General features: G+C 34.7%; 1 protein-coding gene across 1 annotated transcript; it reads left to right on the top strand.

Annotated features, from left to right (window-relative positions):
- The first annotated feature begins 4,512 nt into the window (after positions 1–4,512).
- LOC131644623 (nuclear pore complex protein NUP160-like) lies at positions 4,513–26,294 on the top strand. The gene is made up of 28 exons (XM_058915176.1): positions 4,513–4,816; positions 4,901–5,033; positions 5,140–5,407; positions 5,760–5,820; positions 5,966–6,123; positions 8,501–8,586; positions 9,627–9,731; positions 9,834–9,928; positions 10,783–10,903; positions 11,499–11,681; positions 11,784–11,973; positions 12,142–12,713; positions 15,373–15,535; positions 16,741–17,015; positions 17,142–17,329; positions 18,996–19,072; positions 19,161–19,507; positions 20,018–20,086; positions 20,170–20,488; positions 21,004–21,129; positions 21,282–21,390; positions 21,479–21,550; positions 21,772–21,895; positions 22,643–22,750; positions 24,638–24,778; positions 25,222–25,395; positions 25,478–25,587; positions 25,685–26,294. Exons 1-27 carry the CDS (start codon positions 4,638–4,640, stop codon positions 25,517–25,519), a joined length of 4,485 nt encoding a protein of 1,494 aa, XP_058771159.1. The 5' UTR covers positions 4,513–4,637; the 3' UTR covers positions 25,520–25,587; positions 25,685–26,294.
- Positions 26,295–26,779: the final 485 nt, after the last annotated feature.

Here is a 26,779-nt window from a genome sequence, read left to right as displayed (position 1 = left end):
TGTCGCATAATTGACTGATGCTAATAAGATTGTGTTTAAGGCCCTCAACCAGAAGGACGTCAGAGATAGTAGTAGAAGAGAGATTACCTACACTACCTTTACCGAGTATTGCTCCCTTGTTGTTATCACCATAGGTCACAAATACTTTCTTCTTAGCCACAAATTCATAGAATAACGATAAGTTACCCGTCATATGTCTTGAGCATCCGCTATCTAGAAACCATCTTCTCTCGGATGGCTCAAGACATTCCACCTACAAATTTAAACAAGGGAAATAGGTACCCAATTTTCATTGGGTCCTTGTGTGTTAGTGAAACAAAGGTTGCTTCTAGGAGTCCATTTGAAAATGCCTTTGGGAACCAAGAATCTCCTAAAGCGACATTTTTTAATGGTATGCCCCCTTTTGCAATAGTATAGACATCTTGAGTTTGAGTAGTCATCACATTTACTAGATTGATCCTTTATCACATAAGTGTATCGTTGATACGGATTTATCATACTATTTTTGAAATGTGATCTATCAATAGCATATGTGATTTTTGGTTGTGAGGCCTTGTCTAATTTGGCTTTGATATTTTTAACTTCTTTTTGCCAAATGTGATAAGTTTCATATCCTCCCACTTAAACCAAGGACTCTTGTCAACAACGCTTGTGTCTTTGATACTTTTGATCATAGATTCCTTGAGAGTTTCTAATTCCTTTTCAGAATCGGAAACTTTCTTCTCAAGGTATTTGAAAATCCTTTTATTTGAAGCTAAGCGTTGAAATGCTTCTTTAGCTTCATGATGCAAGGTATCAAAGGCATGCTTTAATTCAAAATAAGACATAGCATCAACATTATTATATTTATCATGACTTACAATCTTTTTCTTCTTTTGATGTGCCATGAGACATAGGTTGACGGTTTCCTCTTCATCGCTTGAGCTTTCTTTGCTAGATGAGTCACTATCACTTTCCCAAGCGATGTAAGCTCTTCTTCCTTTTGGTTGCTTCTTTTGAGGTTTACTCTTTGTCTTATCTTTCTTTAGTGAAGGGCAATCCGGTTTATAGTGACCGGGTTTTCCACAGTTGTAACAAGATCCTCTAGGTTTAGTCTTCTTGTACTCATCTTGCTTGTTAGGCTTTGATTGACGTCTATAATCAACTAGATTTTTGTCCGAATGCTTAATTTCATTCTTTCGAAGATATTTGTTGTATCTTCTTACGAATAATCCCATATCTTCATCCGGACTATCATCTTCATTACTAGACTCACTATCACATGTATCTTTAGTGGATGACTTAGAACTTGAAGCCTTTAGAGCGATAGACTTCTTTTCCGTGTCCTTTGACTTTTCTTTCTTTTCTTTCTTTTCGTGCTTGTTTAGGTTCATGAGGTCTTGCTCATGTTCTTCAAGCTTTCTGAATAGAGCTGTGAGATCCAATGTAGTGAGATCATTGGCTTCTTTGATTGCCGTGACCTTCGGTTGCCATTCCCTACTAAGACATCTCAAAACTTTGTTAGTAGCTACGACATTGGGAGTAATATGTCCCAAAGTGTGTAATTGATTGATAATGTGAGCAAATCTCTTTTGCATATCCGCAATGGTTTCACCTTGCTTCATATGAAAGAGATCAAACTCTTGCGTTAAGGTATTGATTCTAGCTAGCTTAACATCATTAGTTCCTTCATGGGCGACTTGTAATGCATCCCACATTGCCTTAGCTGACTGGAAATGCGACACACGAAAGTACTCATCGACCCCTAAGGAAGCTATAATCATGTTTCTAGCTTTCCAATCATACCCGTAATTCTTTTCATTTTTTTCATCCCATTGTGCTTGAGGTTTAGGTCTTGTGATGCCAGCATCGTTGGTTATGGTGATAGCCATAGGACCATTGACGATGACATCCCATATTTTTCTATCAACGAAGTTGATATGAATGCACATACAATCTTTCCAATAACTATAGTTTTCTCCAGTGAAAACATGTTATACGCCCCTTTTTGACCGTTCTCCATTTTCTAAAAAGTTATATCAAGCACTAGAATGAACTGGAGCTCGTGATACCACTTGTTAGACGATAGGAATGGTCTAGAGGGGGGTGAATAGACTACCTTTTTCCAACTTAAGAAAATTTTAGCTTTTGAAACGTGACTTTCCTGAATCACTTAATCGTCTAAGAGCGATTATGTTATCGGAGACCGGATATGTGCACTAAACCGAACGAATGAAGATGTCAAGTTATGAATTACGTTTTTAACGAATATATCAATTGTATCAATTGCACACTATATGGTATATTACTCACAATGAACGTTTTCACTAAAATTTGAACAAAAATTTGATTGAGTAATTTTATCGAACACTTGGTGATCGATATTTTACCTAACCTTAGTTTTTGTTCAACAATGGTAATAAACGAAAACAAATGAAAATATGATAAAGTAAAAGCGATAAGGAACACGATATTTGTTTAGGCAGTTCCTCTATCGTCCTCGCAGGAGTACGTCTACCCCTAATTTCAAATGAAATTAGGAAAGTTTTATTAGATTGCAAAATGTTTAACAAGGATAGAAAGTACCAATCACCAACTACACACATGCAGTAAAATTGAATACAATTCGATCCTCCCCTTGATTCAAGTTGAATCAAGTCAATGTCTAAGATCTTCACAATCAAGACCCCGATCGTTCCTTTCTCAATCCTCCGGTTGTAGCAATTTTGTTGAGCGGATCTTCAATCCCTCAATCCCTTATGCACGGCTGAATTGATTACCAAAGCAAATTGATCGTCAAAAACCTTCGAACAAAATCTTTGATGAAGAAGGAAAAACCCTAAGGTTTTATACAAGAAACACCCTCAACACTCTTCACTCGAACAAGATGAATGTCTACCGTCGAATCTCGAACAAGACAAATATCTACCGTCGAACCTTATCAACACACGTTCCTTACTTCGATCGAGAAAGATGATTATGTGTGATTCTCGATCAATAAGCGAAAGGTTGAAGATGAGAAGAAGCTGAGTCTATCTTTCACGTTTCTTGTTCAATTTGTTTAGAATTATCACTTGAATATTAATAACACCTACAATGTATAAGCCAACTTGAAAACAGCAGAAAACTGGATTTATTAGCGACAGGTCGACCTGCTCTCTGCATAGGTCGACCTATTGAGTGTATAGCACCTGAAAAAGAGCAATGTGTGACACTTGCGTCGACCTGAAGGGTCGGCGTGCACATTCCCGTGGGTTCCCCAAAATGATATGCGTCGACCTAGTCACTCAATGCGTCGACGCATTTTGCTTTTTCATTTGAATTTTAAAGAATGGATGCGTCGACCTGAAGAGTCAGCGTGCGCATACCCGAGATAACACAAAGTTCCACGCGTCGACTTATTCATGTGATGCGTCGACGCATTCAGCCCTTACACAGAAATTTTTAGAAACATCTTGCAGTAGGTCAACCTGTTGTGTCTCTGAGTCGACCTATTAGTGTCTTGTAGCCAAAAATACTTGTCTTGGTTGCATTTGCTTGGTTTCTAAGTTTCCACTTAAGTTGTGGTTGATTCACAATATTTTGACAACATGAAAACAACACCTTGCCCTCACAGATGCAATATGCTGGGTTGTGGGGTTTCGTTGTGGCGGTGTAATTCTTCTAAAATAGTTTACATCTTTGCCACAACTCCTTGATCAACATTACTACTGCTAGTTGTGCCAGCTCTCATCATCGTGGAATGGTTAAAGAAAAATGTTTATGATAAAACAGCAGTTTGAATTATGAAAAAATGTTTACCATAAGGAGTTATTTTGCTTGTAGTGAGATGCACAAGAGGGATTTTTAATCTAATTTGTACAAATGAGTGAATGAATTGCCCATATGTCTCTAGCTATGGTATTTATAGGCTCAATTACTTGATCTATGGATTGTTGAGAAAACCGACTCTAGTGCCTACGAATCCAACCATGTGCCTCATGACTTTGACATGTTATTCGGGTGAATCGAGTGAGTCATCCTCATAATTGGGAGTGCAGTCAATCTACGTGACTCTAGATTACTTTAGTTACTTTTCTAATACATAACTGAATATATTTTTACTATGATCCATGACTAAGGAGCGTTGGACCCTGCAAAATCACATGCTCACCACCTGACCCCACCATTTCATGCCCAAATCCTTTTCATGTTACTTACGAGCTACATAATTAGTGGACCTCATTGCGGCTCAACAGAGTTATTTCATTCCAGAGTGCTTCAAGCACGAAGTATGAAGTAACAATGTCATTAAAGTAAGACTTTTATGTTCCCATTCGCTCAAACACGAGACTTAAAAGAGCAATTGATTAAGTCTAGACCTCCCCGTTCATATATCTTAATAAAATTAAATCATTCATATTTATTATAAGGATTCATTAGATGTTAATCATTATACTTGTATTAACTACTTAAATTAAGAATATAAGTGAACATAAGAATATAAGTGAACATAGATTAAGAAATATTTATTCATTCATGTTACTATTATTAAGAAAAGAAACATTTATTTCAACGTTAATCTTATTTTGCTTTGGGCGCCAAGTCCCTACTCTTAAGCCCTGAACCTATTGCATTTAGGGTTTTGGTTCCGATCGAAGAAAGCTCCGACGACAAGAATGGGAACTCACTGGACATTGACCGGGAAGGAAGTCCCCATAATCGGAAGTGACGCCGTTCGTTGGACTGACCTCTCCGTTCCTTCTTCCTTCAGCACCACCGTCGACGGCGGTGCCGCCATCACCGACGACTGCGCTTCCTGCTCTGTCATCGGAGATCCTCCTACATATCTCATCTGGTTCAATCCCTCTCCTCCTTAATTTCTACCCTAATTTTTTCGAAAATTTTACCGTTTCACTAACCTCACTCATTGTTTGAGCAGGAGAATTCACAAGGCGCATCCTCAAACTCTGGAGCTACTCGAGCTCACTGCTTCGAAAGAATTTCCTCGTGTAGGACTCAGATTCACTTTTCCCAACGCGTTATACCCCTTTGCATTTATCTGCAAAAACGAGGTTACTTTTGCTTATTCCTAGCCACTAGTTATGTCTAATTGTGCATTGTTTAGTATTGTTTGTTTGTTCGTGTGTGTTAGTGAAACTGTGTTCATTGTTGATGCAGATTACTGGAAGTTCTAGATTCCCTTACTTGCTTTACGTGTTGACTGTATCTGGGGTGGCTTATCTTTTACGAATTCGAAATGTTTCTGCATATGCATCCTGTTCTATTTTGCCAGTGGATGAGCTTATAGAGCTTAATGTACGTGATTACGTTCCAAATAATGCTGCAATAACCGCTGTAACAGCAACTGCTCGGTGTCTTGTTATTGGCACTGCTGATGGTTCAGTTTTCTGTTTCCAACTTGGAGGACTTGATGCAAGTGCTCCTGGTATGTTAGCTCAGCTCTTTGTTCCTTAGTTAGTACTGTATGCACAACTGCAAATGTTACATGTTTACTACTGCCCTGTTTCACTTCTTTCACGCTAATCATGCATTTAATTCACTGAGTTGTATGTTACTTGGAACTTGAGATTGTAATGGGATTGCTCTCATAGGCTAGGCTAATATAGGCTGGTTTTATTTACTATTTTGGTGGTGAATTGGAAAAAAGAGTCTGGTTCAGCTGTATAGTAGCATAATCTCACCTTTTACTATGTGAAAATTTTATTCATGTTTGGAGTTTTGTCGATAGTTCTTTATCAGTTTTTACTGGTTTATAGTGAATTTGTTTTTCCATGAAGGCTTTGTGCATGAACTGAGAGATGAAGCTGGAATTGGCCGCTTGTGGGGTTTAATATCAAGGTATTCTCTTTCTTAATTCCAACACCTAATAATCAAAATAAATCATATTCAATTACTTTTCCAGTCTATTAATCTACTTTCTCTTTTACGGATTGAACCTTCCCGAATTATGAATTATAACATGTTCAATAATAATGTCTTCTAGGGGCAAAATGGTGGGTACTGTACAAGACTTGGTAATTTCCGAGTTGTATGAGAGAAAGTTTGTGTTTGCACTTCATTTGGACGGGACATTACGAATTTGGGATCTAGCATCTCTTAGCAGGGTCTTTAGTCACAACATGGGTGGAATGACAATGACAGGTATTGTTTATCTCATGGATTAGTTCTAACTATTATTTTATATTTATGTTATACTTGCTCTGTTATCATCTGGGCTTCCACATACTCAAGAGGACTTAGCATTGATTTCTGTAGTATTCATGTCTATATGAATGGGAGATATTGGGAAACTTGCAAGTGACTTATACATGGAGGGTTTTGGGATTCCATAATTTGGCCTGTTGGTTTATGAAATCTAGAGAAATGGTATGTTGTATATGGTATTAGGCTACTAGTTCTTTTGAGTTCCTGTAGATTTCTGAAGTGCACCGAGTAAGAATAGATTATAAAAAACACACACATAAGTTTAATAAACATTGTCTAGTTAATCTTGGTATTATTTGCTTATATATTTTTCTTTATTATTACGGGAGATCCATTCCTTAATTTTCTCTTCATCTTGATGAATTTATTCTTTTATGCATAAAATGAACAACTTGTGTTTTCCACGTCTCCTTTATAAAAATCATGATTTTTTTAAAGTTCCCCATAGGTTTCCTCCACCGGAGGCAATCCTATTCAAGACACTAGTCCCTTCTACTAGACCCAAACCTCGTTGGTCTTACATTCGTTATTTTTTCAACTGCCGAACATATTTTTTAAAATGATATTTTCAAAAAATAATTAGAAACATTACAAGCACCGTCCATTTAACAGCTGCTAATGCAAAACACAAATAACCATTGTTTAATATCGCGCCATGGCTCATTCTCGCTCGGCTATAGTGCCGCTATTCACAAGTCACAACATACCTATTTTAATATTTCGACTAGTGGGAGGTGATCAAATGTTGTCAAAAACAGGGGGGAGAACCTAGAAACAAAACCAGGAAATGGTAGTGAAGCTGAACGTGACGGTTGGTGCTACAAACAGTCACTGTGCTGGAAAATGCCTCTGCTGTCACCTGAAACAGAGAGTTGTCGTGCTATTTCTGTTCCATGTAGTCGTAGAAACACCAAAAAACAGAGTGTCTCTTGTGTTTGTTTTTTTTCCGTGAATGAATAGGATGAGAGGCAGTTGTTGTTAAATATCGGTTATATCGCCGATATACCGGTTTTTCATATCGAAATTTGCCTATCCAATACGAAATCCGATATCCCGTTTCAATTTCGCGATGATCCGCATATCGGCCGTTTTTTATATACCGGTATACCGGTTTTGAATTTCATATCAGAATTTATATTTTTCTGATCAATTTTTTAATAAGTTATATTAAACAATAATTGATTGTGAAGAGGTGGAAGGAAAAAGTAGGCTACGAAGAGGTGAAGAGGTGGACAGTAATAGGTGGGCAGTAATAATTAGTAAGTAGGTGTGAAGAGGTAAGAGGAGCACAGTAATCAAGTGCAAATGTGAAGAAATCAAGTGAAAATGTGAAGAGGTGAAGTAATAATAAAGTGGAGAGCTGTATGGATATTAACATAATCTTAGTAGTCTCGAAAATAGAAGTGAATGTGAAGAGGTAATATTAGTTGGTGTGAGTTAGTAGCTTTTATACGTTTTTCATGTTTCATTTTATATATAATTATTTATTTTAACTGCCTTTGTGTTTTCCGCTATTTGCCCGTTACGATATCCGATATTTCTCATATCGGGTTTTATGGCGATCCGATATTTTCCGCGATCCGTTATTAACAATACTATGAGAGGTAGGGCAATGTAAACTTAAACTGGCAAATGATAAAACAATCCTTAAAAAGTTAGAATTAGATATATCTTATGACATTACTGTTGATATTTGTATATATTTAGAATAGAATATTCCATAACATATTCTTTAAATATACCGTAGTTTATTTATTTAATTAATACAATTAATTGTGTAATTCCCTTTTTAATAGAACTTCCGTAGTGCTATTCGGTCACACGGTTTACCCAAATGTCTCTTTCTCTCTCGTATTTCAACAGTTTCAAACACCAACCATTTAACAACTGCTAATGTAAAACACGGATAACCACTGTTTAACATTGTGCCATGGCCCATTCTTGCTCTGCTTTAGTGCCGCTAGTCACAAGTCACAACATAGCTATATTTGTATTTCAACTAGGCAGGAAGTGATCAAATGTTGAGCATTATTTTTAAGGGGTATATGTTAAATGGAAGCATCACAGGGCACTGTATAAAGTATAAACTTCCTTTCTTGTAATAATGCAATAAACTAGGAATGGATTATAGGAAGCAAAAGCTAGACATTTTTTTATTTCTCTTATTTTTTGGGGTTGGGAATGTTGAACACTGTCTCTTTTTGAAAGTTAGTTGCATGTGATCTCTCTTTGTTTAGTCATATATTACACTCTCCTTGCTGATCTGTATTCACAAACGCATGCATGCTCTAAAACTTCAATGTTTGCTTTTCAGGTGCTAACTTTTTAAGGTTGTGGGTGGGTCAATCTGACCCCAATTCAAACATAGTTCCTTTTGCAATCTTGTACAGACATACATCGGTATAAAATTTAAGGCATTGTTATTTCATACTCATTTTTTAAATACAGATGCGCATCTACAATGTTGGCCGTGTTTACCATATCTTATAATGCTCTTAGAAAATAACCCTGCAGTTGTATCCTATCATTACTGTTTTGCATATTTAGAAAATAACTGCAGTCTTATCCTAGAATTACTGTTTGTTTGTGATCTATACTTTGGGTTTAAACGAGCAAAATAAGAAAAATCAGGACCATGGCTTAAAATAAGTTGCAATTTGAGACATAGGTCCAGTAAGAATACCTTCACTTTGATAATTATTGTTTGGTTTTGAGTTTCAAAGAACTGTATTTTGTCTAATACAAATTAAAATGTTATGTTTTTGCCTTTGATTGTTGAAAATGAAATAAACTTTGGTGATATAGACTAGAATAATTATGAAGTAATAAATTAGCCAAAATTTTACTCTTATTTCTGCTTAAAATTTTGATATGTGACAGAATCTCTTTCTTAATATTATTAAATTCCCATATTCATTATCATGCGCCTCTATCCTTGCATAAATCTATGTTAATCACACTAGCTAATGAGTTAGATCGGTGATGTCTCAATCTGAGTCATTTAACCGATGTCTAGAGCTTGTGGCACATTGTTTGTTTTAGTTCACAAGCTTTTTTTCATCAATCAAACACATCGACCAAACTTTAGAAAGTCATTTCGCTCCTATCTTTAACTTGATGCTTCATATTTTCATTTCATCACTTGTTTTCTGTCACTATGTGGTTCTTCTTCAGTTCTTCCGTTTTTCCTTCTCCTGCAATTATGTTGAATATGATTTCTCTTATTATTTATTTTGGTTTAATTGGAAGAGTTGTTATGTTTTGCATACAGTTTTAGTGTACCCGCTTTAAAATGGAGAGACATCTCAAGGATTTGTTTAATTCTGAAAAGTATTTTGCCTTTACCAGTAATAGAAAACAAGAAATGGAGAAGCATCAGTTGTTTAACTGTTCTAGGAATCAATATTACATGTTGATTTGTTTTGTTTCTATTGCTCTAGGATGAAAACTTGGAGACTATCTCTTTACATAGCATCCTATATAATTTTAAGGACAGAATTGTTTTTTCTTTGGAGCCTTCAGTACAAAATATTCCTTTGGAGGAGGTAATCTGCTGGCTTTTTCAATAAGCTTGAATTGGATGTGATTTTTTTTTTTTAAATTTTTGCTTCATTTGTTACTTATGAGCCCACTTTCATTTTATTCAGGGACGATGCCTTGACGTTAAACTAGTGTCAGATAAGATATGGATACTGAAGGATAATGAATTAGTATCACACTTGTTGACTACAAATATTGATGAGTATGTAAAATTTTCTTATCTTTTAAATTATGCTGCTCTTTTGATTTTGAGCATATTTTCATAGTAGGTTAGTACTAAAAAGAGCAACCTGTGCCATGCAAGTTACAAAAGAATAGTCAGGCTTAGTATGGGCCTGTTATAGGGACAGCCTTACTCTGCTTTTCAAGAGGGTGATCTCCTCACTTGCAAGAGGCTGGGAGGCTGGTACATAGTAGTGGTTGTAGTATAAACCAGGAATAAATATCTCCATTGGTCTATCAATTTACTAGTCAATTTGAAAAAGGCTAAACTTTTGTCAATTGATAGTGGTTAATTTATCTTTATCCATAGGCAAGATCTGGTTCTCGCTAACACTCTATGAAGCACTGACTCAAACACTGACACATTGACACCGATAATTTGAAAAAAATGAATAAGTTAAACGTAATCACATGTGTCGGTGTTGGACATTGGCACGTGTTGGGCACCACAAACGCCTTTGTTCAGAGGTGTCGGTGTTAGAGTGCTAACGCGGCATGATTTGTCTAGGAGACATTTTTCATGAATCCAATTAATTTATAAGTTGTCACCATATTATTAATTTAAATTAAATTTCTGAAATGAAAAGATTGTCATGTGCATTGTGTTACATTCAATGCAGTTTAAATTGATTTTAGGATGACACATTCACATTTAAAATCGTGATAGGCAACTTCAGATTTAGGAAAAAAATAATCCTGTAAAGAAGTTAATTAGTGGTTAAGATTAATATAGTTTTATTCCTGTGTCACATGTTCAAGACTCTAAATCCCGACTGTATCTTTTAATGTGGGTAAAGTCATTGTTCTTGCTAAATTGTTAATCTGTTTTGTCAGGGTAGAAGCATTCTCTTATGCTTTACAGGAAGAATTTGTTGCTGATCAGTTATTTCAAAATTCAGAACATCTTGCAGACGAAATTTTGCGGATAACCCATTCAATATTTACATCCTCAAAGGTATTGCACCATTTATTATTTTAATCTAAAAAGTTTTTGTGGCAGTCTAGGCCTTTGTTATTAGTGGGAGACTTATGTTTCCCAGTTCACTGAATGCGTCTATATGCCTTGGTTGCACTTTGTTCATGTGTACCGTGCTTTTCTATTGTCAATTATGATTTTACATATAGATGGTTACTCCACAAAGAACAAACTGATAGTTTTCATTCAAACACTCTAGGTGCTTGTAAATAATGTATATTGAAAGAAATTGGAATTTCTATCCTAAACTTTCATGATAGGAAATCTGTATGTATCAATTCAAGTGGTTAGTTCTATTGGATGTGCAACATTTACTCGGGAAAGTGTGTGTCCATGTGTACTAGTGGTTGTAGAAGCAACTTGTCTTTTATCGCTTCTGAAATTTAATTTATAAAAAATGTTGAAAATGAACTCTATTGATTGATGCTTTGAGGTAGCGGCGGTAAACTAAAAAAACTTTTTGTATCAATACTGTTATCATGCTGGGAGTTCTTATATTCTTAAAGATATTTTGTAAATAAAAGGGGGAGTTATTATTACAAGTGTATGACTGTTAGTTACTTCTTTTCTGCAGGATGATATTTTGCCTTTTGTATCTTCTATTTTTTTGAGAAGGCTGCTGCTTCCAGGGGTTCATCATAATGCTGCTTTGCTTGCAACTCTGGCTGAGTATAACAGGCATTTGAGTGAATCCGAGTTACAAACATTAACTGTAGATGGACTAAAAAAGGAGATACTTTCACTTATTGAACATGAGGTTTTTGTCCATATTTATTAAATCTCTCTCATCTCCCTCTTTGCATTTCCCTACCCTTTAATTTTGGAGAAGTTGTATATTGACAGGATTTTTATGTGATAGGTTGGATCTGAAAAAGTGTCTATAGTGCATTGCTGGAAATGTTTTTTTGCCCGATATTTCCATAATTGGGGCAAGAACAATGCATCATATGGCTTGCTTGTTGATTTCTCTACCGTTGCTGTTGGTTTAATAAGAAAAAAATCAGTTTCACTTTTTCGGTCTCTGGAAGATATTGAGCGGATTGTAGAAGGTAATTAATAATTATGAATATTTCACTTTCTCGTCTCCTTTTTTATGAATTTTACATTATAACAATGTACCTGGCTTTTTCTTCGATATTTTCAATTAACTTGCTCCTTATACTCAGACTTTATTTTCATTTGCTTTCCTTAAAATGAATTTTGTTTAAATTCTGTAGGCTCTTCGGAGGAAGTTAGTGAGCTCACAGGCATTGTGGATTTATTTGATGATGATATTGAGTGTGAAATTCTGATCGAATTGCTTAAATGTGTCACGAGTTTCAGCCAACAGTTGGGCAAAACTGCTTCTTCTATATTTTATGAGTCACTTTTAACTGCACCGGTGATCTCTTCTGAAGATATTGTCCACTGTATAGTGAAGGTTCTTGAAACTGGTTATTGTATATCAGGTGCAGTGCCCCGAAGATCTACATCTGGGGATCATACAATATTCCTGCAAAAGGAACTAACAGATCATAGAAGTTTGAGAAAACTCTCTGTTGATATGTTTTTGTCTCTTCAAGGCCTGTACAAAAAAACTTCTTCATGGGGCAAGATTTTAAATGTAATTGAGGGTTTACTAAAATTTCTGGTTCCGCAGAAAGAAATGCTTAAGTTTGATACTGAAATGTCATCAAACATAAATTCCTCGATCATGGTACATTCTTCATATCAAATTGCAAAAGTGATGTTTGAATCTGCCTGGGACTTTCTCCTGTTTTTAAGCTATTTGGTGGACGTCAGTGGTCAGGTAAGTTTATAGACATTTCCTGTATTCCTTTTGTGCAATTGCCTTTATTTTTTTTTAATTTTTTTATTTATTATTGTGAGCATCCGTTAGTTGAAAATATTGTCTAATTTAACATGATACAACAACAAAACCGTATCCCACTCAGCAGGGTCGGTTACATGAATCAAACGATGCTATAATGCTCTATCATATGTTATATTTCTATCCAACTTGTTAATCTCTAAATCTTTTTAATAGTTTCTCTTGTAGTGTTTCTAGATCTTCGTTTGTATATAGTGATTTCACTACCCTCCATCTAATCTACTCTCCTTACTATAGAATCTACAAGTCTTTTCTCTACGTGCCTAAACCATCTAAACCGAGTTTCCACGGTCTTTCTACATAGAAGCTATCCTAACTCTCTCTAATGCTATTATTTCTAATCCTATCCCGTCTAGTCTTACCACACATCCAACTCAACTTCCTCATCTCTGCTACCCTTAATTTATGTTGAGAATCAAGTGTGAGGAAGAAGTCCCACATTGGTTAGAAAAGGGAAGAATGGACACTTTATAAGTGAGAGAACCCACACACCTATCACCTTAAGGTTTTAGGTGGACAAGTGAAATTTATTTCTTTGTTATTCCTTGCTGCCTAACACTCTGTCCTATACAACTTCCCTGATCTTACAGCTGTCTGATAAAATTCTGTCAGCTTAAGCAGTACTTTTTCTTGAATTTAATAGTTTAGATTTCCTTCTATTTCTATGTTGTTTTGTACTATAGCCCCAAGATATTTAAACCTTGTAACTTGTGGTAATGTGGTATGATATGATCTCCAACTTTCACCTCTAAGTTAGAAATGCTACGTCTTTTGCGGAAATTGCATTCCATATGCTTCTAAGGCTCCTTCTCTTACCTCCCATTAAATTCGCTCTCCGACTCTCTCGACTCTCTCGACTCTCTCTGACTCTTTAAGTAGGACTATATTATTTGCAAAAAGCGTGCATCTTGGTACTAGCTTTTGCGTTCAAAACTAAAGTAAAAAGATAAGAGCTTAAGGTAAACCTTGGTGCAATATTATTGTTATGAGAAAATCATTTGTAGCTCCACTCCGTGTCCTCGTACATACTAGTCGATATCCCCTCATACATATCCTTGATAACTCGAATTTAGGCAACCCTACCCCTTTCTACTTGGGACTTTTTCACAAAACCTCTAGACACTATCACATGCCTTCTTCAAATCAATGAAAACTAAGTACAGTCTTTTTTATCCATTCGATATCGCTCTATCACATGTCATAGTAAGTAAATCACTTCCATGATTGATCCCCCATTTGTAAAACCAAATTGATTATCAATGACATCTCTTAACAAACACCTAAAAAACTTAATAACTTACTAACTAACTTTTAACTACCTAGTTATCCAATCTTCTATGTCCTACCAGCGTATATCTCGTGCAATTGTTTCTAATACAAACATTACTTAATTAAAATTATTTTCAAATTAAATAAAATTATTTGAAATTCTCACCAGAATTTCTATATTTTTTCCTTCATTTAATATTAATTTTGAAAGTTTTGCGCTTGATGTACTTGATCTGAGTCTGATGTTTGTCATTTCTTGAGCTGTTGGCAAACTGACTCACTAGATCAACTGAATACATTGGGGTCACTTGATCCATGTAGCCGACCCCACTTATTGGGCTTATGGCTTGGTTGGTTGGTTGTTGTTACGGGCTCAATGCCCCAATGACCTAATTTTTTGTTTCAGTATGGATATGTTAAAAACGCGGAAATAAATTTTTTTATCCGGTTAATAGTCCCACATTAGATGTTATGCATTTGAAAATGAGTTTATAAGTGGAATGATATTTAGTCCCACCTTACAGGTCAGTTTTGTAAACAAAACCCAAAATTTAAGATGATATCTTAGTCTATCCAAGATACGTTCACGCCAAGATATCTTGTCCTGGGCATAAAAGTCTGTTAAGAGTCTAATAAGTGATATGACCTGAAAATGAAATGATAAGTGGGAAGCATCCCTCACCTTATAAGTTGTTTTGTAGGGTTAAGTTAGACTGAATCCAAATTCTAAAGGACTTGACTCCTCTAGAGTTTACAATTCACTTTAGAGGGTATACCGAGTATTATGTACCATTTATTAATCAAGAAATCAGAAGTGAATATTTTAAGTATACCTTACCAAATCATCAGTTTGAAGAAATAACAACCCTTGATTTGCTCACTTTACTAATTTTAGATAAGCGGAATTCAATGTTAGAACTGGTTCGAAAACATAGTAAATTAGTAATGTGGGGCAATTTTCCGATAACTATATGTAATACTACTCAAGATATAATCCTCAACAGAGTGTAAGTTAAATAATTATAATTGATAATACAAATGACGCACTAACAGATAGTACAACAGCATACTTGGTTTTCCTAGAGATTCGAAAGCCTTGGATTACTCCCCATCCAAAGAACAACTCAATTATTCTATAATGACCAAATACATCTCGTCTTTTCCTATTTATTTCTAGTTACAACCAAAATACAAAATAAAGCATAAACTGCTATAATTAAATCATTTTTGCTAGATAGTTGCAGTCTCAATGTAGATATTAATGTTGTACATCTCATATTGATATTTTTAGATAAATTGTTTCTCGCAGGTCCACTTGTCACCTGATGATTTAACCAAAATACAGCTTGAGTTAGTTCCGATGCTTCAAGAAATTATTTTTGAGTGGTTGGTCATCATCTTTTTTGCCATCACACCTGCCGCACCAGCTGTTACAGAGGACTTCCATTCAAAACTTTCATCATTGCAAATAGGTAGGTTTTATGATTTATTTACATTGTATTTTGTAATATTGGGCCAAAATTAACCCTACCAAACTGACTTGTAATTCTAAGGTAAGTTGCTTATACTTTAAAAGTTCTATTTTGGACTAATCTCTAATCAATTTGGGCTGGTGAGCATTTTCCCAGCCACCTCAAATGCCCAACACTATTGGGGTTGGTCCATGAATAATGTTCTGCCCCATAATAAGATCTAAGATAGACGCCAATACTTAGGTTTTGGGGCTAACTAAATCTCATAACCGTCTTATAAGGCGAGACTTTAGTTTTTCTCTATAGTGTTATCACTTTTGCCAATTTCCCATGGTTGTCCCATAATTATCATAATAAAGGTGCAAATGCTCACATGATCACTCCTCAATCCTTACACAAAATTCAAAGGAAAAAGATAAATCAGATTCTTAATATAGTTTCCCAAAAATTGCTTTCATCATGAAACATAAATGAAATTTTGCACGGTTGTCTTTGAATTATGAAAATGAACTACATTGCCAAAGACTTTTCTAAAATATGGAAATAATATTCAAATAGTAGGCAATCAGGAAAGAGCCCACTGTGTAGTAGAGAAAATAGAAACATTATCAACGAAAGGTGGACATGCCTTTTTTTCCATTTATTTATTGAACAAAACAGTATTTTTAATTATCGGACTGTGTGTATGGGCTTGTTTGCAACCAAAGAGTACTTGCATGTATCCAGTTTGCATGCTCGTATAATTTGTTTGTATGGTGCAAACCAACGAGTATCCAATGTATAGTGGGTACTGGGCACAGTCATCTTTAAATTTGTAGTACCCATGCTTCATAGGTTAAACAAATTGTATATAGGTTATCATATCCTATCTCTTATTCTGGCTATCAAACCACAACTGTTTTATGGTCTTCTTTGTCTTGCATAATTTTATTTATGATTCCCTATTTCACATTGGCAGAAATAACAATCTGTCTTTTATAGAAATCCACTCAATCTTTTTCCTTGACATCCGCTCATTTTCAGTTACATTCCTTCATTTATCACATCCTTCTAAACTTAAAAGGGAGTAGTTGTAAAAGTGAGTGGGATTTGGTAGAACTGGGTAAATAGAGCCGTGTATTAACATTTACCTTTGTGGTTTACTAAATTGATCGCATAAGCCTTGCCACCAATATTATGCTAACTTTTTTTGCTCATAAATACAGATAACAACATGGGGAAACAAATATGGAATGAGAAGTTTGCCAGATGTGACTTAACACTGGCTTTTATTTTCTTGCTGAATGTTGGAGGTTCATCTATAGACCATAGCCACTTTTCTTCAGAATGCATTTCAAGTATGCCAAGCTCTATGAATAGGATGAGGGACTTCATCAGTTGGATCATTTGGGGCCAAGATGGTGGATCTTCTACGTTCTTGAGTCGTTCTATTGATCTTGCATTTATCCTTTTCAAGCATGACCAGTATTGTGCTGCTGAGGTTATTTACTTGCCTTCACTTTTCTTATCCCATAATGGGATTTGATTGCTTCGCATGGTTTCTTTACTCTAGTTAGTTATCTATACTGAAACTATCTAATATTTCAACTTGCTAATGTTTCAAAAGCAATTGCTTATGATGGCGGAAACACATTTGCTAAAGGAGAAAACATCCCAAAGTATTCAAGATGATGATGGTGGATGGTGCATACGTCATCATCTTCTGGGATGCTGCCTACTTGCACAGGTGCAGTATGAATTGCATGCAGCACAGAAGGATAAAAAAATTTCGGATGCCATTCGATGTTTCTTTAGGTACAGTTATTATCCTCTGATTTGCTTGCATTGTGTAGACTTACATTTTCAGCCTACGAGTTGATCACTTGGTCAAGTAGTTACATGATATTGGTTAATTTTAGTCTAGATTTGAGCTTTAATTTAGTTTTGATAAGGAGAAGATCTAAACAAAAGCCATCTTACTCAAGGTAGTCAAAATTGGAGATTCTAATGTTAGTTTTGAATATAGTGGGAGTGTCAAATTTATACAATTCTCAGTACACAAGCTCACTCAATTTAAGACATTTTTTTACTATTTCTGAATGTCTATACTAACCACTAGCATAAACAGACTGTTCCCCATCTCTGCACACCATTTTAAGCCACACACTGCCAAATGCCATCCACTCCTCAAAGTGAAAACCACTTCTTCATGAGCCATCAATTATTATTCCATTTTTTAAGGTGCTATATTTCCCTTTTATCGTCTCTCGCATGTATTTAAAACAAAATAATATACCTCTCGTCTACTATATCTTTTCTTCAAAGCATTTTAGATTCCTCTGCTAATGTTTTCAACCAGTACCTTGGTATTTCCTTTGGAACCAACCATCTTCTACCTCGATATAATGAAAGTTGCAGCGATTTACGTCCAGCCAGTGCACAACTCCGAGTCATTGAGATCCACTGGGTAACCGTTTTTTATGGAAAATCGGCGGAGTTCCACGAGTTACTCCGTGGTTTGTATGCTTGTTTGAAACACTGGAACTAAGAAACAGAGTAGTTTACATTGAACCCACATGAATCAGAAAATCAAATCAGGAAGGAAAATGTAGCCAATTTGAAATCAAATCCGGCTTTCTTTCTTTTTTTTCATATAAAATAAAAGGGTACCTCAATCAGAGTGGTGGAATTATCCATTCAAGTGATCTATTCCCAAACACATTGTCCGCCACAATACCAGATCACATTTTTGGATTTGGCTTGATCTCCAGAATTATATGATCACATTCACAGTTGAAGCCACTTGATCTTATATTATGTGTTAATAGCTATAAAAATAATTACGGTGTATTAGATCTCAAGTGTAACGAAAATTTCTGAGTTAGATTTACTGTAAACAAAAATATATGACCTATAGCAAAAATAGCACATATGCAAATTAATAGAGTACATCAAAATAGATGAAAAGGAGAATCAGATGAACAAGGGCAAGAAGACTTGGAATAAAAAATTGAGGAACCATATTAGTGTATTCAGTTAGTAGTTTGATGATTGTTTTGTTTTATTTTGACGACAGTAATTTGATTAATTGTCAAATATGAAATCTTATGCACCACAGCCTTCATGTGTGCATGTTATTTTAAGAGAGTAAAAGGAGCAAATTGAGACAATGAGATCATTCTTAAGTTGTGAAGATTAACATATAAAATCTTATGATATTTTTAAATATTAGTAATATGACCTTTAAGTAACTTTTAATCTTTCCATCAATGAATTGTTGTATGGTAAAAATTTGCTGCCTCACACAAAAAAAAAACAGAAGAAAAAGAAGCTTATAGTTTGGGGTCCTGCCTTGGATGGGAGAATTTGGGCTTACTTGCTGTATTTTTCTCTCTCTTACCAATATCAATAATATAATTTGGTTTTCATTGCAGTTGCGTTAATTCTGTGAACAATAACTATTTATTGGTTTTAATTGCAGGTCTGCATCTGGAAATGGTGCATCTGGGGCTCTTCAGAGTTTATCGGTCGACGTAGGAATTCCGCATCTTGGTTTTAGTGGGTATCCCTGTAGCACAAGTCCAATGATCTTAAGCAATCTGAATCTTAAGTTTTAGTTACTTATCAATATGTGGTTTTAATACAGGTGGTTGTACATCGATTGCGGCGTGGAAGCTTCAATACTATCAATGGGCAATGCAGTTATTTGAACGTTATAACATTAGTGAAGGTGCTTACCAGTTTGCTCTTGCTGCACTTGAGCAAGTTGACGAGGCTCTGCATATGAAAGATGAAAAGTGCATGGACAACTCTGCTAACGAATCAGTGACAACCATCAAGGGACGGTTATGGGCTAATGTTTTCATATTTGCATTAGATCTTGGACGGTATTATGATGCATACTGTGCAATAATTTCAAATCCAGATGAGGAGAGCAAATACATCTGTCTGAGGCGTTTTATAATTGTTCTTTATGAACAAGGTGCAATAAAGGTCAGAGAATCTTTGATGAGGTCTTCCGACTGTCCTTTAACTGAGCTCTAACTAATGTTTTTATTAGTTTAATATCATCCCTTTTGGAAAATGTTGATGGCTCTGTCCTCAATGGTTGACTAATGTAATATTTATTTATCATGACTAAGTTGAAGTTAGATAATCCTAAGTGGTATTTTAATGGAAGCACACAAGTTTATGACATAGTAATAATACTCCACTAGTGCCTTTTACATTATTTACAGCATTGTAATTTGTAAATACGTGTAAGTCTGTGCATGAGTTTCCTGTTGTGCAAATGATTTTTTGGTATATTTCCCTATTTTTCTAATACTAGAATGCTGTTATTCCTCGCTTAAAATGTTGAAAGTTATATGTTACTATCTGCTGTGTGTGGGAGTGTATTAAAAGGATAGTGCATGTTAGTAATTTTCTAACAGAAATTTATACTTTTTCATTCATATTCTAAATTGTATTTTCCCCTAATCTTCATTGGTTTTTTCCCCACAGATTCTTTGCAGCAACAAACTTCCCCTTATTGGTTTAGTGGAAAAAGTAGAACAAGAGCTGGCATGGAAGGTATGGTCTGACTGAACACTTTGACTGATGTTAATTTTTCTGTTTTCTTGAATGTGGTTTCATTTTCACTATGGAATATGCAGGCTGAACGATCAGACATTTCTGCAAAGCCAAACTTGTATAAGTTGCTCTATGCATTTCAACTACATCAGCATAATTGGCGACGGGCAGCAAACTACATGTACATGTATTCTGCTCGTTTGAAAACTGAAGCAGCTTTAAAAGATAACCAAGGAAGCTCCATGATGTTGCAAGAGAGGCTGAATGCACTCTCTGCTGCAGTCAATGCATTACATCTTGTTCATCCTGCATATGCATGGATTGATTCGTTGACTGACCACAATTCTCTTACTAGTGAATGTTATCCAAGTAAGAAAGTTAAAAGAACACCGGATGAATATTGTAAGTAATTCAACAAAAAAGTCATACTGCTTGTTATGCACTTATCATTTCATTATGAATTATGATGTTATATGAACATTTTCCCTCTCCAAATTTTTTAACAAAATGAAATTTAGGGAAGAATGGATTCTTATATGCTAAATCTATATACTGGATAGCATGTACTTCACATCTATGCTAATATTAGGTTGTTTAGGTAACCTTGATGGATATGTTGAGGGATTGGGTAACTATGTTTCATTGGTGTTACCGTTATTTTTTTTTTCTCTTGTTCTCTTTCCTTATAATATTATCTCTTTGTAATCATCTCGTCTGCCTTAAATAATTTCTTCTTTCATCATTAAAACAATTGCACTAATGTTATTTTCTTTTTTTCTAGTTCTCTTTCCTTATAATATTATCTCTTTGTAATCATCTCTTCTGCCTTAATTAATTTCTTCTTTCATCATGATAACAACTGCACTAATGTTTATTGAAGAAGTCATGATATCATTTTCATTAATTTGCTGCAACAGCTGATAATGATGCTGAGACTCAAAAGGGGCAATCTGCTATTGATATTGAAAAACTTGAGAACGAGTTTGTGCTAACTTCTGCAGAGTATATGCTGTCACTAGTAAATGTCAAGTGGACATTTTCTGGTAAGTCTCTGTGCATGTGTGTTTTTGTTGTTGAATTGTCTCTGTGGCCTAGGACTGCTTCCAGGGTGATTGATGATATTGAAGTTATTATATAATAATGTGCTTTCATTTAATAGAATTTTGAACTGTATTACCTTTTTTTCATTTTCAAGGAAAACCCGGTGCCCTATCAGATTTGGCTGATCTTCTTGTCCAAAACAATTTATATGATATGGCTTTTACAATCCTTCTCAGATTTTTCAAGGGTTCCGGACTGAAGAGGTTTACACCGTGCACAATTTGTGCGTTTTTCTTTGCTTATAGATATGTATTGACATGCTTATATCTGTGACTTTGTCCTTCTATTTAGGGAATTGGAAAGAGTTTTATCTGAAATGGCTATAAAATGCTGTCTTGATAAAGTAGAGTCCACTTGGATTGAGTAAGTTTACCTATCATTACCTTTCAGGCAGTTTTTTTTTGTGTATTCTTGAAATAAGATACCCGGCTTATTGTTGCTTATCAGTTATTCTTGTGGTTTACCTTTTGTTATTATTTTACTTATCTAATATTTTGTTACTTGTTTTCAAATTTTCACTTAACTGTTCGTGTTGATGGTTATTGTGCATTGTATTATTGATAAATGTTTATGATGATTTTCAGGGAACATGGTCATTTGTTGACATCATCAAAGCTTGAGATGGTTGTCCATGGTTCACCTGTTACAGTTCCTACAGCTCCACAACTTGACAGAAATAGTCGTTGGGCAACTCTCAAGCTTTACCTTGTTCGTATCTTTATCTCTTTCTATGTTGGCCTTTAGTTGATTTTACTGTATCATCAGTCAGTATCTTTATCTCTTTCTATGTTGGCCTTTAGTTGATTTTACTGTATCATCCAGTCTAGAAATGTTGGTTGGGGAGGGGTTGTGATTGGAGAAATTTTTATAGAAAATGTTTCTGACCTTATTTTTGCCTTAACCCACTTCTGTATTTTTCTCAAGTTTTGTCATCTCTGGTAGTTGTGTTGATACAAAGTATGCTTGGTGTTTTTTTTATGCCGGAAATTGGTATGGGCTGAATCAAACTCATGGGAAAAAGGTGTGGGATGAGGTGTCTGAGACTACATGTGAATAAATATAGATTAGTTGCTTAGACAAAATTGGATATAAAATTGGATATAAGCAAGTCTTATGATTCTAGTATTTTCCCCTTACATTTAAAGGGCGCGGAGAGGATTTTTTGTTGACAAGACCAGGGAAGAACTTTAACCTCTAAAAATTTATCGCATTGGAGACAGTATACCTTGCTCTGTGGCAGTAAAACAATGTTCATTTGAACATCATTCAGCTGCATAGATGTTTTTTTTAATCGGTGTTTCCCGTGTAATATTATATTTCTCTAGTCTCTGGATACTTAGTTTCTCTTTAGTGGGATGGCTCTGATTGTTCTTTTATTTTTTTTTTAATAAAAAAAATCACATTGTTCTGTGTCCTTGGTTCATTTTTTTCTTTGAAACTGCATGAAAATTGCAGGAGAAGTATAAGGACTTTCATGGAAGGTTGCCGGTTATTGTTGCTGGAACTCTTCTTCGAGCAGATCCTAAGATTGAATTGCCTCTTTGGCTTGTTCAATTGTTCAAGGTAATTTTCTAGGATGAGACACTGATTGGTGTTTATTGATTCAAAAGGATACCTATCACCTGCTTTTTTTAAAAAATAAATAAATTAATAACCGGTTTTGGTAATGTTTCTCTAAGACGTGTTATGTGATTCCTGTTCTTGGAACTATACCTAAAATCAATCACATAAATATATTTGTTTTTAAAGTTGATATAAGAATGTAGGCAAAGTAGTAGAAAAAAAAATATGAATACCAATTATATTTGATAGAATACAAGGCACCAATAACTATTCATACCGAGAATTAGGGCATGTACGTGTAGAACTTTTATGACACTCTGTAACACCTTTCACCTTCAAGTCAGCATCACATAATATACTTGGTTGTGGTGTTTTTCTATTCTTTTATTCTTCCCATGCCGTATTGAAATAATATCTGTGCAAAGTGTTTTCACCTTTGCTGCTATCTCATGCCTTGTTCAGATCCTACTTGTAACTTTATGTTTTCACCTTAGTGTTTTTTTCTTTCTGTTTTAGTTTTATGTTTGTCAAAAACGGATGTCATTCAAATTTTGAGTTCGCTTGTAACTTTATCTTAAGTTCTGAGATTGTGACTGAGTTTGCTGTTACAACAACCAGCTAATGCATTTTCAATCCAAGTTCAGTTAAATCTTTCTTGATTTATTAGATAGGATTGTAAGATGTACATGTTTTCACTATTGGCCAATCTTAAGATTAGATTTCAATTTTGACAATCCTAGACACTAGTATTAAGAGTGTAGTATTGCAACAACCAGATAATGCATTTTCAATCCAAGTTCAGTTAAATCTTTCTTGATTTATTAGATAGGATTGTAAGATGTACATGTTTTCACTATTGGCCAATCTTAAGATTAGATTTCAATTTTGACAATCCTAGACACTAGTATTAAGAGTGTAGTGTTGCAACAACCAGCTAATGCATTTTCAATCCAAGTTCAGTTAAATATTTCTTGATTTATTAGATAGGATTGTAAGATGTACATGTTTGCACTATTGGCCAATCTTAAGATTATATTTCAATTTTGACAATCCTAGACACTAGTATTAAGAGTGTAGTCTGACACTAGTATTAAGAGTGTAGTCTGTACCCTGTGGAAGTACCAGCTTTGGCGTGTTAGTATTCTCTGAATGACAATGGGTATGTTTCACCCTATTCAAATCGTGACGAATTAAACATGCTCATTTACTATTATGTCCTATTATCTTTTGACACATTTTAAACAAGTCAAGAGTTCTTATTAAAAATGTTACATTTGCCAATTTGATCATTAGCATAAAATCTAGTTTCACTTGCATAACAGTGTTATATATGTCAAATATAAGTGCTTTCACTTTAAAAGTTTGTCCTTTTTCAGAATGTTCATATATAAAATGTGGTAAATGTTGATATTCAATCTTATATTTATAAAAAAATTAATGTGCTAACATCCAGGCCTCCTTATATCCTTTTGCCCGTCTCTTGATCACAAGCTTGGACTGAAATTAATTTAGACTGAACTAAACAATCTTGATTAACACATCCTGTATCTGTTCCACACAGTATGAGGGATACAGTTTTTTCCTTCACCGTGCAACCTTGGCTGCTATAATATGGGATTTTGTATGATATTATTTACATGGCTTGATAGAATTAGGTAAAGAGAGAGAATGAAAAGAAACTCTCATTGTATTATATGATGAACAGTAATACAAGAGGCTACTATATATAGCCATGTGATACAAAACAGAAAAGGTGTGAGGCGCATAACAAGCTAACAGCACACCACTAACAAACCTGACAGCTCAGCATAACAGAATAGAAAGATAAAATGAAGGGCATATCAGTAAACTACTCTATTATGGCTAATGTCTTGTCACTTTTAACAGGAGGGTCAAAAGGAAAGGATGTGGGGGATGACTGGCCGAGAATCGAATCCTGCATCTTTGTTTCAGCTTTATGTCAACTATGGTCGATATGCAGAAGCTACTTATCTTTTACTCGAGTACATAGAATCATTTGCTTCAATGGTAAACTATTTTTACTATTATGGATTGGATTTATTATTGTCATCATCAGAATTAGATAGAATCATTTGCTCAGCCTGTATGATATTCACATTCAATCACTTTTATCATTAGAGTTCCCAATGTTTGTATAACTGAACGGACAGTTCAACCAGATGTGCTGTGAACCGGCACTGTCTATGCTTGGAACCCTGTTCCGTTCCGGTTTAAGCAGTTTAAAGCAATTTGAACCATGACTCAGTTTTCACCAGTTCGATATCTGGTTCGGTTTTTAAAACATTGGATAAAAGAACATAAATGTGCATGATTTATTCAGTGTGGTTGCTTCGAGCAAAATTTATGCAGCACGTGATCCATCATCTATGTTCATGATGCAGATACAATATACAATGATCATACTTGTTTGTTGTGCATTCACTTATGTTGCTTATGTCCACATTCTACAGAGACCGGCAGATATAGTTAAAAGGAAGAGACCTTTTGCTCTTTGGTTCCCGTACACAACTATTGAGCAGCTACTATACCAACTTGAAGAATCAATCAGAATGGGTCACATGGTAGATCACTGTGACAAGCTCAAAAAGATGTTACATGGTTCCTTGCTGAATCATTTGAAGATAGTAAGCTCAATGTCTTTTTCTTAGAAATAATAATCTTGCTTGCACTCTTGTTCTTATCAGTCTGTTTGTCACGGCTTTTCAGTTGAAGGTTGACTCAGATGATACAATATCTGCAACTTCTTGAACTCTACTTGAGATAGTAAAGATACGAGTGTATTCACAGTGCTCTTCATTACTTGATGTATTTAACAGGTTTGTCTTTTGTTTATTCCTCAGTTGTTTCCTATACTTTTTGTTACTCTTGTTATGGTTCATTGATTGGTTTATAATGTTGATTTCTCTGTTGCAGTATAATTTCCGTTGAACGGCACAAATTATTGGATGGAAAATACAAGGCAGTGGAGGATTTTTAATTTTGAAAAATGTTTGTAAATTAGTGGGTTATGTTAGGAATTGAGCCCTGACCTGGTTTGAACTTCTTCAGCCTCTCCAGCCGATCTGTCTGCTTATGACACAATTGAGGATATTATAATTAATCCTTCTCTTACCCTAAGAGCACAATCAATGATGGCTTCCACACCGTCTTGTCAGGAACCAAAAAAAAAAAAAACACTAAGTGTAATATACGTGAATAATGGTGTAAAATTTGTATATGCTTATAGAAATGAATAATTGTTTTATAAAAATGTTGTATTGTTCTGTATGGGTGCTAGGGTTTGAGTGCAAAAGTTTCCAGGAAATTCAGTATAGAATAGAAATGTTTTTCCCTGAAGTGACGGAAAGTATGATGCCATAGATTCAAGTGAATGACATGAATTTTCTTTTGTGATCAGTTGGAAAATAACTGATTAGCATCTAATCAGGTATTATATATCACAGCCAATTTTATCACTTTTCTCAAATCAACCACTATTGAATGAGATTCATAAATTATATACAAATGAGTTATAATGTAAGTATTACAACAATTGATTTAATTTGTATCTACTTTTTTTTTTTTTACTCTTTGAATAATAAATATTTTGGGGTGCACGATGCAAAGTAAAAGGTGGAAATTAATTGAAGACATCTACAACTAAACTGGGCATGTTTGTTTCAGTTAAAAAAAAAAGGATTTTTTCTTTGTATTTTTTAAAATAGATTTTCAAAAACCGTTTTTCAAAATATTACAAGTTTTTTTATATTCGTTTTTTCTAAAATGAAACACTAATTTTGACATTCTATAACATAAGCACACATTATTGAAGACCAAAATTTAGTCAAAATCGCAATTTTTTAAAAAAGTTGTATGTTAAAAATAATTTTTTGAAATTTTGATATCCAAATTTTTTCCATAAATAGATGAAATACCTAAAATCACATTTTAAGAATAATTATTCAAACAAAATTTTCATTTGAAGTTTTTATAAAAAAATTTCTTTGTAAAATTTTTTTCCACAAAATT

Source organism: Vicia villosa, linkage group LG1 (genome assembly GCF_029867415.1).
Source record: "Vicia villosa cultivar HV-30 ecotype Madison, WI linkage group LG1, Vvil1.0, whole genome shotgun sequence".
NCBI classification, from domain to species: Eukaryota; Viridiplantae; Streptophyta; class Magnoliopsida; order Fabales; family Fabaceae; genus Vicia; species Vicia villosa.
Note: the sequence above shows the minus strand (reverse complement) of the source record. Positions and strands in the feature narration are given on the sequence as shown.